Source organism: Thermobia domestica, chromosome 5 (assembly GCF_964235325.1).
Source record: "Thermobia domestica chromosome 5, izTheDome1.hap1.1, whole genome shotgun sequence".
Classification (NCBI taxonomy): Eukaryota; Metazoa; Arthropoda; class Insecta; order Zygentoma; family Lepismatidae; genus Thermobia; species Thermobia domestica.
This window is the reverse complement of record NC_137458.1, coordinates 201671733-201691819: the sequence shown is the minus strand read 5'-3', so window position 1 is coordinate 201691819 and position 20087 is coordinate 201671733. Positions and strand designations below refer to the sequence as shown.

Here is a 20087-nt window from a genome sequence, read left to right as displayed (position 1 = left end):
ACCTTCTGAAGTTCTTGGCGCCTTTCTCTCGGTACATGATGGTTCTCGGTTTGCCGCAGTCGGAAAGGTGAATCCATGGTTCATCGAGCGTTACGACGCACATCCACCTTTGTTTTGACAGATGCTGTTCGTACAGCTTCCGGGCGTTACACTTTCGTTCCTTTTGGTGGGCATCCGTGAGAAGATGGCCGCGAGCTTTCATGACTTTTTCCAGCTTGAGTTGATAGAGTAACGTCCGGCTCACAGTCCCCCAAGACACGTCAAGACGATTAGCCATACACCTTTGTGTTGGCGGATTTTCTTGCATTGCTATTTTGCGGTTTCCTCTGCATAGTGGAGGTGGCCTTTGTGCATCCCGCTTCGTAGGCAACTTCGTTGGTGATCCAAATGGTGGAGCTTCGTTGCCCTTGTACTTTATAATAACATTTTTATTATACTTAAACTGATGTTGCAACCATTCTTTTTGCACTATTTTCTAATGACAGAAACACTAAAGTGGGCGTCATAAAGAGCCGCAACATAGCCGTCCCAAAACCGGCTTAGTTTGGGCGGCATTTTGGTCACAGAGCGGAAACCCACACACATGGAAACAAATTTAACACAACACTCACAACAATGGTCCTGTTTTGTGTGTTATTGTCGTCCGCGCGGAAAAAAACTCCGTTCCAGGAAGCCACTGCACAACACTGCAGGACGCCACGGGCCAAGTCGGGTGAGTCCATTATACCCGGGATGGGGAAGGAATGAAATCGGCCAAACGTAGGCTGAACAATCTCTGTACTACTTCTAGACTGAAACAATACACGGATACAACCCACTCAGAACTGTTCTAGTGCACACATTCATTTATTTCTCAGCAAAGGAAAAATGGTATTTTTTCGCTTAATAAGTACTTTGATTAAGCCTAGTTTGTTAACTAGTTGAAAGGAAATGGAAAGATCAATAGTCATAACTAGGAATTCTGAAGGAGGAAAAGTAGACCCTTACAAAATTCAATTCTCCGAGACTTTACCAGCAGGAAAAGGGCAATAGTTTTCTGTGTCGCTACATTCATTATGTATCTGTATTATTCAAAAATAGTGATATGCACTCATGTTCAAGAAACTCAGGCATTCATTTTCGGAAACTCTATTGGAGGGATTTCAGAAAACATAGGCACATGTTTTTCGTGCATCAGTATGTATCTCAACATTATAGAGCGAGAAACGAAATTTCTGAAAAGAAAAGAATTACTATACATTATATATATATATATATATATATATATATATATATATATATATATATATATATATATATATATATATATATATATATGTGTGTGTGTGTGTGTGTGTGTGTGTGTGCATTTTTTCCTTGCTTTTTGGTTGAAATTCCTTTAGTAACAGTATATCAGGGGCGTATCTAAGGGGAATTGATGGGGGTTGTAACCCATTGCATCGAATTTTCATGTACTACTTAAATAGAGTGATTTCAGATTAATTAAATTTTGGAAAAGGAACAACCTTAATGTGTGGAGGAGGGTTAATTTATAGGCATTACATTACACCGCTTCCAATTTAGAACATTTTTAACAGGATCACAGTGATTTTAGCATACATTTGCTCACAGACAATACGAAATTTTACAGGGTTGCCAGTATACATTCTTAAAATTATACTACCACGCTATTACTCGTAGAAACTGAAAAGGCCTCACCTTTTCCTGTTAATATGCATATAAAAGTCGGCTATGTACTATTTAATTCTCATATGTACTTGGAAAAATATATTCTTTTTTTGAAAAAGATGAGAAAAAACTCCCTCCAAAAAAGCTATATAACTCTAAGTGCCAAGTTAAAATCTAACAAAATAAGAATATTATATTCATCTAGAAGGCCTTCACTTTCAGATAAAAAGCATATAAAATAGGGATATGTACTATCTAATTACCATATGCACTTGAGAGAATACTAATTTTTCCGAAAAAGATTAGGAAAATTCTCCCTCCAAAAAAGCTCTATAACTCTAACAAGGGAAGAGAGGGAGATTATATGTCGAAGTGGATGATGGATGGAAAGAACTAATGACGCCTATTATGAAACTGTAATAACAATTTTCCGAATGCGTATACTGTGCGAGTTATATTAATATAGAAGGTGTCCAGAAAATCCGTTTCCACCTCTAGAATCGCAAACGGCAAGAAAGATGCCAAAACAATAAAACACGTATTTGATCATTTCAAAAATGCAACGTATCAAAGCAAAAAGTGTTGTCATAGGGCCACCCACAGGCTCCCAGGCGTGGTCCAACTCAAAAATTACCAATGATAAGGGAGTCAAGTAGCATATTGCTGGAAAAGTGTTGGGAAGTGAAAGAAGATGGAACAAGTCTCGACTCTCTAAAATTAAACTGTGCAAACTGGCGGCTGGTCAAAATGTACATCCTCATTTCGATTCTCCGAGCGCATTCGCATTGCATTTTGCAATCGGCACTTGTCATTGTGAGACATTCGCACGCATTGTTCCAGGTGCAAGAAAGTTTTTTGTTTGAATCATTTAATACTTGATAATCTAGACAACGAGCATAAGAACCACTATTGCACACTATATGTTACCTAGTCAGTTGTATGCTCAAAGATGTCAAATGTTATTTCTTTTCTTTTCTTTATTTCTTAATTTTCTTTTCTTTTATATTTATTTATTTATTTATTTAGACATTACCAGTCCCAAAGAGCAGAATCTCACAATAGACGCATTCTTTTCTTTCCGCTGAGTACAAGAATCAAAGTGAAAACAAACTAAAACCCGACTACAGAAAAAAGAACTAAAAAGAAATATGTTTGCAATGTTTACAACAGTACATTGTATATTTATAATTTTGGGCCATAAGATATTTCAAATTTGTACTAGGCTGGCTGATTTTTACTATCAGAAGAAGAGAAAGAAATGTTTTTAAATAATATGATTGTCAATGTATAAAGATATTCAAATGTTAAAATAATGAGATTTTGGGTCGACGTTGTCAGGACAACATATAAACAAGATATGAATAAATGGAATCAAACAAAGGGTTGGAGTGAGTATTATTTAATGGCTCGAATTTATTATAATATAAAAGGAACCAGTTGTTGATAATTATCGTTGTATATGGTGCCGAAACCCGGGATGGAAGGAAAGAAAAAGTTGATAAACCCGGGAAGGGAAGTGAAGGAAAAGTTTGATTAATCTTTGTTTAATCGTTGTATATGGTGCCGGAAACCCGGGAATGGAAAGTATCGCTTTCGAAGCATAGTAAAAAGCGATCAAGATTGAGCCATTAAAGTCATCCGACAACATGTTGGAAATTTTAAATGAATATCACGGCAACTCAAGAACCAAGCCCAGGACCAAGCTGAACAGTTCGCTAAAGTGAACCAGCAATTAGAAAGGTTGGATCAAAAGGCGAATCAGCAAGCCCAACATTTTGATGAGCGATTAGAACAGTTGCAACATCGTAATGACGGTTTAACACTAGAAGCACCAGAAATGTTCATACCCTAGGAGCACCAAGCGGTTTTTTAAACCGCTCATGAAAATTTCCAGCTATGAATATTGAATGACGTTACATTTCTTGTTATACGCTACCATTTTATTTAACTAAGGTTGAAAAGTATTCAATACAATAGTATACGATCATGCCCGAAGGTGGGGGCACGGTGGAGCCCCCCAGCTCACGAAAATGTACATGCAATATAGCTTACCACGAATATTAAATACCAGACGTAATATAGGAATCACTGAGATGGCTCTCACTAGTAAATTTTCTTCATTCTCCCCTGTATACGAATACACTTTACAATATTTTATTATATTACCATAAATACAAAATATATGTTCTATAAGTATATAAATTTAATATATAAAAATATTCAGCCAGTGAGTTTTGTACGTTACGGGTTCATATCTTTGGTTGATTTTCCAAGTAAAATGGAACATTCTTTAAAAAATGATGCTTTCACAAGAACATATTTCTAAGTCGTGTCTACCAATATCTAAAATTTTAATCCAAATTTATCGGTCTTGTTCGGTATATGTTGAATAAACTTGCAACGAACTTTCGTTGGAAATAGTTGCTCATTACCAGTACTTTCCATGAGGCTTGCAGTTTCTGTTGCAATTGGCGATGAATGGACACAATATATCAGAAGCCAGAGCAAATTTACCTTTCTTTTGTCTCTCAAATCTACAACGTTTTTCATCAAATCGTATAAATTATATTATCCCAGAAAATCTGTTCCTGCTCATTATTTGTTTGTAAAATAGTGATAAATATTGTTTGCTCCACAAGTCTCTTATGGGAATACTACTTGCATTCAAAGTCCATTTGTTATCACCCAGTTACTTGTTAGCTTCCGTTTCAGTAAACTTACGTATGAGTCGCAGAATTCTTTCATCCACAAACAGACGAAACGCACTTACGTAATTGTTATGTATATACATGTCGAACTGCGTACGACGAATGAGCAGGCTGTTCGCGTAGGATACTGTACTTATTGATATGCAGGTAGTTATCCATTTTGGCCCATCTGTGGTTACAGAATCGCTTGTGGGGACAGGAGATATAATATTATCCTATCATCTTCCGAACGTTCATTACTGTCGTCGGGCCGCGGTGGCTCAGTGGTAGACCGTTCACCTCTGATGCTTGGGGTCCCGGGTGCGATAACAGCCCCCTCCAAGTGAATTTTGTGGTGGACAAACACCGTGTGCGTGGGTTTCCTCGGGGTTCTTCCGTTTCCTCCCAGTTTCTTCATTCCACCATTTCATTCATTTATCATAATCACCATCTCCTTTAGCCTAACCGGCATAACTGTGGGACGTAAAACTAAAAAAAAATATTACTGTCGTCGTAATGTAAGAAAATATCTTCATTGGAATGTTCGCTGTTTACACCTGATAATTGGTCCCAATCTTCAGACCTAAATTCCTGTTCTTCCAGATCCTGAAGCGTGAGAAGATATTCTAAAGGCTTAATTTCAACAGAATACTTATTATAACCAAACATTCACGATAATATTCCTATAGTACAAAAATAAATAGTCTGAAGCACTGAGCCCACATTTAACCACAGCGTGTAAAATGTATAAAATTACTTGGTAAGCGGAATAAAGTGTCTTTCTAGAGCTTGATATACGAGAGGTGAAACAATCTAAAAACGCAATTTTAGCGTGCTGATGACACAAATTAGTAAAGAGAGGGAGCAAGCTATAACACTGAGCTTTCGAAAATCATTTGTGATAAAAATGTGAAAAAGGAAAACAAAAATTAAAATTAAGTTATATAATTGATACTACTGTTACTTAGTGTCCTTTACGTAAAATATAGTTATTTTTTTTATAAAAATCCCTTTTCTGTTACCCAAAAATTAACACGATAACCATCAGTAATTTCATTCATTTTCCCATTACTTAACATTATGCGGTCTAAAAAACCGCTCGGTGCTTCTAGGTATATCATGCTGAAACTCCCTCCCCTCACACTATTTTTTATTCAAACTTTTTGTAAATATATTGAATATCAAATAAATAAAAGTCATACAGTATGAGCGACTAGTCGATAAAAGTAACTGAGAACTGGCAATATGTATATTTAGAAGCGGTCTGAAAAACCGCTTGGTGCTTCTAGTGTTAAAACATCTACTACAACAAATGAACCAACAAATTGCTGCCAAATTTGAGACAACAGTAAAGGAATATACCAATCAGATTAAAGAAGATTTGTCAGTTCCCGAAACTTCATCGTCAGTCAGCAGGAATACGTTAAATGAACCTGAACCTTCTGTGGATCCAAAGTGGGCATCGACGAAGAAATATGACGTTATTAATTTGAATGTTTGTATGAAATTAGCTGAATGTTTGTACAAGCATACTGCCATACTGATTGGATCAGGTTATCCTAACTTTTCTCTTCGTTCAAATGTTTTTAATTGTCCTAATGCTGTTGTGTATAATGAAGATTTTGGTATGTATCAATGTGCGAGAAGTTATGATCATTTTCGCCTTATGAATGTCATTGATCGTTTGTATTCATGATAGTGATGCTGTAAAGGAGGCAATGGTAATAGAACCGTTGGGTGATATGTACACAACATTGGTTCATGTAGCAGGAAAAAAGTTGATTCCAATGTTTGTGAAATTCAGAAGGAAAGCGTGCGTTCCCACCAATGCTTCTAGTGATTGTTCAACTGAATTGGATGTGTTGAACTGTGTATTCAACGAAAAGACCAGAATGATGTTGGCGAACTGTCTGAGGGTGTCTTCGCAGAACGTAATGCAGTGCGTTAATTTCAGTCATCCAGGTGTGATGTTGCAAAGTTTTGAAAATCTATCAGTGATACAATACATTGCTAGCTTGAATCAAATTAACATTAATCGAGACCAATTCCGATATAGTCATATGCGATTGAAGTGTGATCCCAATGAGCAGGAAGATGTTAAATTCATGTGTACCGGTGATACAACTGAACCTAATCACAGAAGAAACAAAACCCGTGGTAGGACAAAGTACCGTGAACATTTTGGAAAGAATAGGTACAAGATAACATCTTGTACAGTCTTTATATGAATTGAAAACTACGTAACAATACTTACTTGTTGTTTTGGTTTGGCCTTGTGGATTTGTTTACCGAACTGGCATTATACTGATCACTCGTGTTTACTGACAGTTGCACTATATGCTCTACGCGCATGTTGTTTATTTAGTGTGTTCACTCACGTTGTACACACACTCTCGGTGTTTTATTCACTACTATAAATTTACAACCTTAGTACGCACAGTTGTACTTATTTCCTTCACAGGGAAAGTAATATCCTGACAGACAGCACACTCACATTTCGACGTTTAATTACAGTGCTACTTTCTGCAAGTTTAGTAAATTTGCAAGTTGTTTTTATGATTTTGTCTCAAGCTTACACGTCGCCTTTAAATCACTTCAAAATTGCTAAAACTGCATGTAATTCTCAACAATATCACTGTTAATAACTCCATTTTTTGGATTCGGTATTAGCAAACTTGTTGACCGAACATTCGCGTGTATGTGCAGGTAAGCAGACACATTCCGGCTCAATCCACAAATACCGGTCAGTTTTCGTCGAGCGATGTGACATATTTTCTCGTGTTTGCTCTTTTTCTCGGACATCGCTTATAGTTACAGTCAAATACGTGAACTGTTTATAACAAAAGGTTTCCCTTGTCAAAGAAAGGTATGAATCTTGAGTTGAATCAGAACAAAACTGACACCTCTTTTGTCGCTGGGCTTGCTACTATTTGGCATCCTAAATATTAGAGGCCCAAGCGTGTCCCCGAGTTGGTGCAGAAAGTAAGTCCCTTAGTGCAACGTGAGAACCCACAGTCTCAAAGAACAATATCAAAGCAGTACAACGTTCTGTCGCTACCACAAATTACACATCTGTGCAAAATTTACTTCTGGTAAAGGAGCATAAAGCTCGAGTTAATATGCTCCGTCCTTCACATATCATGGAGGAGAAGTACAGTCGGAAGCTATATGAACGCCTTCTTGCAGGAGACCAGTAGAAGTTTGTTGTAATATTGGACAAGATGTGGGTACGTATGTCGAAATGAAATAAAAGAAGAGTTATGTTCTCCCGTCTTTGTATTTCAGAGTTTGCTCTGAATGGGTACGAGAGTGTACGGAAAGATTTCGATACGGCCCTTTGGTTCATGGTAATTACACAGAGTGGACAAAAACTTACTTCAACGCACCTTATTACAAAATGAACATTTTGGAGCCACTATACTGTCAGACGTCCCATCCCAATATGGCAGCGAAATGTCTCGTGTTGACATTCACTAGGGCAGGGAATCAAGTCATATAGAGCGGATGGCAGGTGAGCCGGAAATTCATGCAATCCCTTTTACAGAAAATTGATGCAATCACTACGAAGTTGTGTACAATGTTTCCTATTGCTGAAACGAGCTTAGGCCGTCGACGAGTACACTTGACGGTCTTTGGAAAGTTTGTCAAGAAGAATAAAAGGTGACATGGCTTCGCAGTCTCCTTCACTGTAATCTGAGATGCAGTACGATAGTTAATAGACACGGCTTGCATATCGAGCACAGCCACTGCAGTGATACCAACCCGTGGGAAAATCCCATATTGTGGGATTTCTTTACAATGATTTCTCGAAATGGGATAAAGGGATTTTTTTGTCAAAATTAGCAGGATTTAAGGGATTTTCATATATCTGTTGCAATGACGCCAACAAAATTGTCTCTGGGTGATGAGTGTACAAATGAGTCTTCAATAAACTTGACATTAATGTCAATTGTCAAGTTTTGTTATTATAAAGTACATGTTAAAGTGATTTATGCAGTGACTTGAAAATTTCAAAAAAAAAAAAAAAAATGCAGAGGAACGCTAATGTACTCTGGTATTTCAAGAAAAATGAAAGAAAGAACAGAATTAACGAAAGAAGGTAAAACGAGAAACATCGAACTTCTAAAACGCTCCATTTGAAACGACTGAAGAATGAAATTTATGAATTTTTATTGCGTTCAGTGGAGAATCAGGGCACAGAATGGTGATGCAAATATTAAACTCAACAAAAAAATGTATTTGATCTCATCATTTTCAATTAAGAAAAATACGTGTTTATAAGCTGTTTGATAAACGTAGACGACCGGGATTTCGGATCATTCACTCATATATTGAAGAAAATAACTGATATATACAAATTTCACTGTTCATGTTTTCTAAATTTACAAAAATTTCTTATTAGCGTAGTGTAGGAAATTCAAGAGCGAAATGGGAATTTCTGCCTCTCGAGATAGGATGTTGTAACGTGTCAGGTTGGCATCACAGAACTACTGGTGACATCGTGGTATTTCTTAAGCTGGTACCAAATTCGTTCCCAGAAACTTGATACAACATTCTGTAGATTCATTAAAATAGATAAATAAAGAAATGTCAACTATACTTGGATGAGATAAAGAGTAATTCTAAGGATAGATATGTTCTGAATGTTTTTATGACACTAAAATATTAATAATCAACATTAAAAAAAAACAGTTATCAATCAACTACAAAATTAGAGAAAACGGTTTCAGGAAGTTGATAATGTAAATGAACATGCAGAAAAAGGTTCCAGTGCATTCTCTTGTTTTTAAATATGTTCTCCTAACTATACTATTTCATCTATGCAAAGATGAAATACGGTATTTAAAAAAGAAGAGAAAATAAATACATTTATACAGGAAATAATTTTTGTTTATAGGGTGAAGTATTATCATCTATAGGATTTAAAGTGTTTATTGCAACATTGATTCTAGAAAACACGTGTAATTCTCCTTCACAAAAACTGGCTTCTTTGTGACCTTTCACCAGAAATCGCTGAAAACAACAGCGATTTTGTACATTTTACGACTGCTTTCTCCTTTCTTCTTTGTTTATACGCAAAATATTAACTAACTACACATATTACGATTGGGAAGCTGACATCAATACAAAAAATACTAATACTAACGTCAATACAAAAACATATAATGAACTTTCACACTTTACCTATTCTAACATGTGCTACTACAATCTCATTTCTTTATTTTTCACGTGACACAATGGTAGCAGAAGTTGAAACTTGCAATTTATTTAGTTTTCTTTTTCGATTTCTTTTAATTTATTCTAATTCGTAATATGTTATTTAAAAAAATAGTAATTACGTCCTACTTCCTTTCCTGATCAAATCTTAAAGAAACAACCAAAAATCTTTAAGGAAAATTGTATACTTCAATAATTATCTACCAAACATTCGCAAATTTTAAATAAGCCATTTATTTAGTTTACTTACCTTTTCATAATTTTCATGGAGTAGTGAAAATATATTATCTTTCTTTCTTTGTAAAACTTGGATATTATCAGGGCCAAGCAAACTGTCTCCTGTTTGCTTTTCAGACGAAATTTTAGATCTTTGAACAAATTTTGGTAATGCATTTTCCTGTACAAAACACGAAGGCGAAGTTAACTTATCTTCACATTCCGTTCTTTGTAATAAATGCCCAGCATCACACTTACAACACAATGAACGGGATGAAGTACCAGATTTGTCTAACATATCTGAAATACCGCAAGTTTCACAATGATGTTCTCTAATATTATACATTTCTGCGTTCTCATGTGTTGTGTCCAGCGTCTTCAAAAAAGATAAAGGGTTAAGATCACTCGAGAGTCTATTACTATTTCCAATTATATAGCAAGCCCCTTGAAAATCACTTTCTGATTTCATATCCAACGAAGTTTGTGGGATTGTATCTTTGTCCTTACTGTTTTCATGAACTTCTCCATTAAGACCTTTTGTCACATCTGAAATAAGTTGAAAATAACGTATTTAAATAAATAGCATATTACCTTCATACTATATTATCTATCTATCTATCTATCTATCTATCTATCTATCTATCTATCTATCTATCTATCTATCTATCTATATCTATATATATATATATATATATATATAGGCGCGGATCCAAGGGGGCTATGGGGGTTATAGCCCCCTTTGACGCTCAAGTATACACTGGATAAAGCGGCAAAGTATGGTAGATCCCCTCTCTTGATCATATCCTGGATCCGCCACTGTAACATATGTATATACTTATGTAACATATATATATACATAAGTGTCCAGAACTCTTAAGCATAATGACTGTTCGAGTACATATGGCACGAAGAACTTAAAGATGTCACACCAAATGGAACCACCATACCAACAGATTCACGTAAAGGCCACACTAACACGGAACAGGTAAAATTTGAAAGAAAACATGGTAGAAAGAGTAACACAACACGAACTCAAAACTTGGTACCCAAATACACATACCACAGAAACACTGTAAGACGCACTGGTGGCATTGAAAACAGGTTAATATGGGATATGGTCGCCCCGAACAGCCATACATGTTTCACAACGACGTTTCATGCTGAAGATCAGATTGTTAAAAGCTCTTGGGGCAAGCTGAGTCCACTCCTCACGGAGTTCCTGGTTCGTCCTGGGGGCAGCTGGCAAGTTTCAGTCTTCCTAATGCGTCCCAAGCATATTCAATTAGGTTTAGGTCAGGATATCGCACTGGACACTCCATAGCTGGGTGTCTTCCGTCTCTAGGTATTCTTCCACCAGTTTGACTCGATGAGGACGGGCATTGCCATCCATGAGCGGAAACTGTGGGCCAACTGCGCCCCTGAAAAAGCGCACATGGGCATATAGAACCTCGTCTCTGTACCTTTGACCATTGGTGGACCCAGCATCGAAGATGTGCACGTAAGTACGACCATTCATCATAATTCCTGCCCAGACCAATACGTCACTACCACCATACCGATTCCTTTCCACAATGTTCTGGGGATGTAAGCGAGTTCCCTGTTCGCGTCAGATCAGAGTGCGATAGGAATCGCTCTGGGAACTATATCGGGATTCATCCGTGAACAGTACGCAACCCCATTTATTGGGGGTCTACTGGCGGTGTTCTCGACACTTCCGTAAGCAGGCCCTTTTCTGTGCTTTGAGTCAGTGGAACGCATGATGCTGGTCGTCTGGCATATAGACCACTTGCTCTCAGTCTCCGGTACACAGTTTAGCGTGACTCATTCCTGAGGTGGCTGCAACCTCCGCTGACAGTTGTCTTCCAGGCATGGTCGGCTTCCGACGCGCAATTACGGATAAGTATCAATCCTGTTGTGTTGTCACTCGTGGACGTCCCCACCGGGGCTACAGCGAATGTCTCCGGTGTCGATAAACTGTTTCCACCACCTAGACACGACACTTCGTGGCACATTGATGGTTCGTGCTACTCGTAACAGTGTATCATCTTTTTTCAACTTCCCGATGATCCAGCCTTTGACAAACGCATACAAGTGACAGTGGCAGTGCACGCAGTTTGTGGCATATTCCATTAATCTTTGCCAAATTCATCTCAGCAGTACCGTCCACTCACTACAACACTCCACTCACTGCACACAAGGAATGCTCCTATTTTGAATCCAAGCACTAATGTTCGATTCCTTCCCATAGGGGACAAGACGGACGTTTGTCATAGTCAGTTCAATGCTCCTCACAAGCAATACAAACCATCCACTGCAATTCCTGTCCTCACGATGCCCCTCCCGAACTTTAAATGCGACTTCTTGCATTATGCTTAAGTTTTGGACACACACACACACACACACACACACACACACACACATATATATATATATATATATATATATATATATATATATATATATATATATATATATATATATATATATATATATAGTCGCGGTCCAAGGGAGAGGGCTATAGGGGCGATAAGCGTCATTGACGCTAAGGTATACACTAAATAAAATGGGCTTCAATCCTGCTTTACACTGGATGAATCTGCAAACTAAGGTTTAGCTCCTCCCTTGATCATATACGTTTTTCATATTGTGCTCCCACATATTGCCAGGTACTCATTATCAGCTACCTCAGTAGTCATTAGACATCGTGAGAAAGCAGAATGGAGCGCTCCGCGGAACTCATGGACTTCGAACATGGTCAGGAGATTGGGTGTCACTTGTGTCAGAAGTCTGTACGCGAGATTTCCACTCCTAAACATCCCTAGGTCCACTACGTCTGATGTGATAGTGAAGTGGAAACGTGAAGGGACACGTACAGCACAAAAGCGTACAGGCCGACCTCGTCTGTTGACTGACAGAGACCGCAGGCAGTTAAAGAGGGTCCTAAAGTGTAATAGGCAGACATCTATTCAAACCATCACACAGGAATTCCAAACTGCATCAGGATCCACTCCAAGTACTATGACAGTTAGGCGTGAGGTCAGAAAACTTGGATTTCATGGTCGAGCGACTGCTCATAAGCCACACATCACGCACATAAATGATAACGACTCCTCGCTTGGTGTAAGGAGCGTCAACATTGGACGATTGAACAGTGGAGAAACGTTGTGTGGAGTGATGAATCACGGTACACAATGTGGCGATCCCATGGCAGGGTGTGGGTATGGTGAATGCCCGATGAACGTCATCTGTCAGTGTATGTAGTGCCAACAGTAAAATTCGGAGGTGGTGGTGTTATGGTGTGGTCGTGTTTTTCTTGGAGGGGGCTTGCACTCCTTGTTTTGCGTGGCACACTCACAGCGCAGGCCTACATTAATTTTTTAAGAACCTTCTTGCTTTCTACTATTGAAGAGCAATTCGGGGATGGCGATTGCATCTTTAACACGATCAAGCACCTGTTCATAGTGCACGGCCTGTGGCGGAGTGCTTAACGACCATAACATCCCTGTAATGGACTGGCCTGCACAGAATCCTGACTTGAAACCTATAGAACACCTTTCGGATGTTTTGGAACGCCGACTTCGTGCCAGGCCTCACTGACCTGCATCGATACCTTTCCTTAGTTCAGAACTCCGTGAAGAATGGACTGCCATTCCCCAAGAAACCTTCCAGCACCTGATTGAAAGTATGCTTGCGAGAGTGGAAGCTGTCATCAAGGCTAAGGGTGGGCCCACACCATACTGAATTCCAGCAGTATCGATGGAGGGCGCCATGAACTTGTAAGTCATTTTCAGGCAGGTGTCCGGATACTTTTGATCACATAGTGTATATATATATATATATATATATATATATATATATATATATATATATATATATATACAGGGTGAGTCAAAATAAGTGTTACAAGCCAATATCTCGCGAACTATACATCATATAAGAAAAATATTAAGAGGCAATGTACAATACAGAGGGGCCTAAGAAATGAGTCAAACATTAGGTTTCCCCCGCCCCCATTTTGGGGGGAGGGGGGTGAACGTGAAATTTTTAAATGGGAACATAGGTCGAGTGATACCTCGTTCGAAAGAGCTTGAAAAATTGAACAATTTTTGTAGGAAACAATTTTTGATATGGGGCACCGTTTTCAAGATGGGCCCCAAAAATGGTCCTGTATCCGATAAAATTTCCAGTACTTATAAATAAGTGTTACAATCCAATATCTCGCGAACTATACATCATATAAGAAAAATATTAAGAGACAATGTACAATACAGAGGGGCCTAAGAAATGAGTCAAACATTAGATTTCCCCCGCCCCCATTTTGGGGGGAGGGGGGTGAACGTGAAATTTTCAAATGGGAACATAGGTCGAGTGATACCTCGTTCAAAAGAGCTTGAAAAATTGAACAATTTTTGTAGGAAACAATTTTTGATATGGGGCACCGTTTTCAAGATGGGCCCCAAAAATGGTCCGGTATCCGATAAAATTTCCAGTACTTATAAATCGGAAACGGCTAAGTAGAAAAACATGAAACAAAAAATGAAAAAGGTAAACGCCATAGGCAACGTGGAATGGTGTTGTCGTGGTGCCCCAGGACCCCATCATGGGGCCCCGGGAACAATTTTAAAATTTCAAATCTGAATATAGGTCGAGTGATACCTTGTTTGATAGATTATGGAAAACCAAACAGCTTAGAAAAAAAATTGTTTTGATTTCGGGCAAGCCTGTTACAAAATGGCCGCCGGAAATGGTTCCACATTCAGATAGAAAGTGCAGTGTTCAAACTGAGTGTTACAAGCCAATATCACGCGAATTATTGCATCAAATAAAAAGTGTTAAGAGTCCATGTACAATACAAACAGGCCTAAAAATATGTCGAACACGAGGTTCCATCATCATACTGTAAGTGAATAACAAGTAAAATTTTCGGAGGCGAAATCGACCTATAACGTAATAATAATAATAAGAAGAAGAAGAAGAAGAAGAAGAATACGAAAAATAATAATAAAACTAGTAATAATAATAATAATAATATGAATGAAAATAATAAGACAATGAATAATACTAATACGTATGCGCAAAAAGACGTCGTTCCTCAATCACTACAATCCTATGAGAAAGGGATAGGAAGGTACCTATTAGGCCCTACTTGTAGGCAACATCTCAGCATGTGCCCAGTTAGAGTAAGGAAAGCCCGTCAATGTCATTGCCTGGGGAATGGAACCGATGGCCTTCGGAACATAGTACAACGATAACGTTGTATATTGCATTAACAATCTGTACCATCTTATAAAAAAAAAAGGATCAGAGGCGAATTATTTGAGCCGTTTTATACAAAGAAAAGAAAGTTGCAAAGAAATATCTTTAGATTATTTTTGATCGTCAACTATTAATGTAATCGCTATGGAAACGTAATAAATGTAAGTGTAAGTGTGCAGACGTAGAATGAACGGGATATAAACTTTGGTGATAAGTTTTCCGTATAAGTAAACGAACACTATCGTATTGATATTATTAGTTTGGGTAGCGTTTGAATAGAGCAATGGCGGTGTTTGATCATTGTGTAGATATGTTGCTGGTGTTGGGGGAATGTAGAAGAAACTATCGTAGCGCGGCACGAATGTATGCAATGCGCTATCCCCAACGCCAACAAACATCTCACATGGCATTTCTGCGATTGGAGAGACGTTTGCGGCAACATGGTAGTCTTGTCCGGGGACGAGGTAGGGGTCGTTACCGCTCTGCAACCAATGAAGAACGTGCAACAGGAATATTGGCAGCAGTGCATGTAGACCCACATGTTACCACGAGATATCTCGCTCAGGCCAGTGGAGTTAGCCAAAGATCTGTAGTGCGTATTTTGCACGAGTACATGTTTCATCCGTATCATATCATCTTACATCAGGAACTATCTGGCAATGATTTTCATGCCAGATTGCAATTTTGTCTATGGTTGGAAGGTATGGAAAACAGACAGCGCAACTTCATATCCACCATCTTGTTTAGCGATGAAGCTACATTTACAAACACAGGACACGTAAATCGACATAATAGGCATTATTGGGCTAGGGAAAATCCACTATGGCAGAGAGAAGTTGCTCATCAGCATCGGTGGTCTCTTAATGTATGGTGGCATCCTTGGTAACCATATCATTGGGCCATATTTTTTTGATGGACGTCTTACTGGTGATACCTATGCCGCATTTATCAGTGATGTACTATACCCGGAGTTGTTAGAGAATATTCCTTTCGCTGAACGTATAAGAATGTGGTATCAACATGATGGTGCTCCAGCACACAACGCACGTCAGGTCAGAGCCTTATTGGACCACCGTATGGCGAATAAATGGATTGGGCGTCGAGGTCCTATTCACTGGCCTCCACGATCTCCTGACCTAACCCCACTTGATTTTTTCCTCTGGGGTTATGTTAAGGATCGGGTAATGTCCAACGTACCAACAACTACTGATGATATGAAGGCGCGTATCCAAGGTGTGTGTGCATCTGTCACTCCAGAGATGCTACATGATGTACGAACATCCCTATGCCGCCGCTTACGGAGGTGTGTGGAGCAAGATGGAGGACATATCGAGCATCATTTGTAACATGGTAAGTGTTGAAATTATTTGCTTTACAGTGATTGAAATTACAATTTTTAACATCGCACATACCCGTAGAATTACTAAACGTTATCCTACTACTTTACAGGATATTAGGTTGTGGTAATGCTGTTGTGACAGGCTTGTCTGAAATCAAAACAACTTTTGTAGTAAGCTGTTTGGTATTTCACGATCTATCAAAGAGGTATCACTCGCCCTATGTTGCGATTTGAAAATTCCATGTACACCCCTCCATACAAAAGCGGGACGAGGGAACTTCTTTAACACAAATTTCAGGCTTTCTGTATTGTACATTGACTCTTAACACTTTTCTTATTTGATGCGTAGTTCGTTGCGTTGATATTGGCGTGTAATACTCAAATTGAACACTGCACTTTCTATCTGAATGTGAAACCATTTTTGGCGGCCATTTTGAAACAGGCTTGCCCAAAATGAAAACAAATTTCGTACGAAGCTGTTTCGCTTTCCACGATCTATCAAACAAGGTATCACTCAACCTACAGGTATATTCCCATTAATAATTTTGAAATTGGTCCCGGAGCCCCATTATTAGGGCCCTGCGGACACCACGACAACATCATTCCACATTGCCTATGATGTTTCCGTTTTTCATTTTTTGTTTAATCGTTTCCTACTCATACGTTTCCGATTTATAAGTACTGGAAATTTTATCGGATACCGGACCATTTTTGGGGCCCATCTTGAAAACGGTGCCCCATATCAAAAATTGTTTCCTACAAAAAATGTTCAATTTTTCAAGCTCTTTCGAACGAGGTATCACTCGACCTATGTTCTCATTTGAAAATTTCACGTTTACCTCCCTCCCCCCAAAATGGGTGGCGGGAGAAACCTAATGTTTGACTCATTTCTTAGGCCCCTCTGTATTGTACATTGTCTCTTAGTATTTTTCTTATATGATGTATAGTTCGCAAGATATTGGATTGTAACACTTATTTATAAGTACTGGAAATTTTATCGGATACAGGACCATTTTTGGGGCCCATCTTGAAAACGGTGCCCCATATCAAAAATTGTTTCCTACAAAAATTGTTCAATTTTTCAAGCTCTTTCGAACGAGGTATCACTCGACCTATGTTCCCATTTAAAAATTTCAAGTTCACCCCCCTCCCCCCAAAATGGGGGGCGGGGGAAACCTAATGTTTGACTCATTTCTTAGGCCCCTCTGTATTGTACATTGTCTCTTAGTATTTTTCTTATATGATGTATAGTTCGCAAGATATTGGATTGTAACACTTATTTATAAGTACTGGAAATTTTATCGGATACAAGACCATTTTTGGGGCCCATCTTGAAAACGGTGCCCCATATCAAAAATTGTTTCCTACAAAAATTGTTCAATTTGTCAAGCTCTTTCGAACGAGGTATCACTCGACCTATGTTCCCATTTAAAAATTTCACGTTCACCCCCCTCCCCCCAAAATGGGGGGCGGGGGAAACCTAATGTTTGACTCATTTCTTAAGCCCCTCTATATTGTACATTCTCTCTTAATATTTTTCTTATATGATGTATAGTTCGCGAGATATTGGCTTGTAACACTTATTTTGACTCACCCTGTATATATATATAAGCGTTTTTTATAACTTACATTTTGTGCAGCAAATTGCGATACAAATTTTTATTTGTATCACAATTTGTAAATTTTGTATCGTATTTTATATACTGTGATAAGCAGTTATAGATTCATAAAATGAGTCCAATACGAAAGCACTTCACAATTCCATCCATAATGAATGGAATTGTGAATTACTTTCGTATTTATTAGATTTTTTATGAATCTATTCTTCATCATCTTCTTCTTCTTATTATTATTATTACTTGGTCGGGATGTTTTTTGAGTTAAGTTCATGCCATCTCGCAGGAGATATCTTGCAAATACTATATGTTGGCTCTTACAAGGGACGTAAGGGCATCCGGAACATCAGTACTTCAAATGAAAGGCGAAAAGGAAAGAAAGAAAGACGAGTGTATTTTTCTATATTTTCGGTACTGAAGAATGCCGTTAATATTTCAGTGATCTACGAGGTGTGGCAATAAATAACAAGACTGCACACCTCCTGTGGCGCAGGGTCGTGAAGGGAGGTAGCTAATGATGTGCTTTTGATCTTGAATCTTCATGAGCAGCCACTGTTTGTTTCATGATTCTGAAAGCTTTCCTTTTCTTTGCAGGCTTGCATGAAGAGGACAGTGTTCTGTAGTAGTGCCGGAATCATGGTGAACAGTAAAGTTGAGCAGTACATTAATATAAAATTTCTGGTGAAATTGAAAAAAAATACCGACAGAATGTTGTGCAATCTTAAAAGAGGTGTATGGTGATAATGCTATGTCACATGCTCGAGTTTTCGAACGGCACAAATGATTTTCATAAAGTAGGGAGGAGGTTGAAGATGATGAACGATCCGGCCGAACTTTGGGTTCAAGAACGGACGAAAATGTTCAAAAATTTAATGTACTTGTGTGGAAAGACAGACGTACGAGCATTCGGATGATCGCAGACATGACGAACATTAACAAAGAGACAGTAAGACAAATTTTGCATGACAATTTAAACATGACAAAAGTTTGTGCAAAAATTGTCCCGAGAAACCTCCCTCAGGAACAAAAAGACATTCGAAAGACCATTTGCTGTAACGTCATGGAACGACTCAAAGCAGAACCAAATTTGCTAACACGTGCCATCACATGTGATGAAACATGGATTTTCCAGTATGATACCAAGACTAAGCGCCAATTCATGCACTGGAAGACTCCCATATCGCCACGAATGAAAAAAGCACGAATGAGCAAGTCGAAAGTGAAGGCAATGCTCATCGTTTTTTTAAAGGGTTTTTCAGGGGTATCATCATGACTGAATGGGTTCCTCAGGGTCAAACGGTGAATCAGACCTACTACAAAGAAGTCCTAGTCAAGCTGAGGGAAAGAATAAGGAAGAAGAGATCGGATTTGTGGAAGAACGATGCATGGATCCTCCACCAAGACAATGCGCCTGCCCATAATGCTCTTTCTGCGAAGCAGATTTTAGCAGCCAAGCGCATTCCTGTGCTCGACCACCCTTCGTATTCCCCAGATCTGGCTCCCTGTGACTTTCATCCATTCGCAAAAGTGAAAAATGCATTAAAGGGAACACATTTTCAGTCTCTGGAAGAGGTGAAACGAAAAACGGCAGAGTTGTTGAACAGGGTGACATCTGATGACCTAGAGCATTGCATTGAACAATGGAAGGCATATATGCAGCGGTGTATAGATAGCGGAGGGGAGTATATTGAAGGGATAACAGTCAATTGTAATTTTCTTTGCAATACATCACATTTATGACACCAGTCTCGCTATTTAATTGCCACTCCTCGCATTGCATGCACTTCTGCGTTTTACTATCCATACCCAAGCCCCATTCATGTAAGGCGACCATACGGCCTGTTTTGATCGGGACAGTTCCGTTTTAGGGGCGTGTCGCGTCCGTCCCGTCAGTAGATGGAAAAAAGTAGTATTTGTCCCGTTTTATGCAAGTGAAAGAAGTAAATAATAAATCCAGTCAGTACCTTTAGTCCGGGTAAAGATAGTAATAATAATAAAGAGGCAAGAATTGACCTACAATTCGCTAAATTAAACATGTTCTATATTATACAGCTCGCAGTACTCCTCGAAAGGCAGCAGAGGTTTTAG

At 38.6% G+C, this 20087-nt stretch overlaps 1 protein-coding gene across 11 annotated transcripts in view; it reads right to left on the bottom strand.

Annotated features, from left to right (window-relative positions):
* Positions 1-20087, bottom strand: part of LOC145686344 (uncharacterized) — a 584205-nt gene that overhangs the window by 30156 nt on the left and 533962 nt on the right. For 8 of the 11 annotated variants that reach the window (XM_081759580.1, XM_081759575.1, XM_081759582.1 and 5 more), the window contains one exon: positions 9823-10334. The exons of 1 other annotated variant lie outside the window; for it this stretch is intronic. In XM_081759580.1, the coding sequence (XP_081615706.1) occupies positions 9823-10334 (512 nt within the window). Of the gene's footprint in view, positions 1-9822; positions 10335-20087 lie in introns of those variants that run through there. 2 more of the 11 variants (XR_014131592.1, XR_014131591.1) reach the window with 2 other exon arrangements.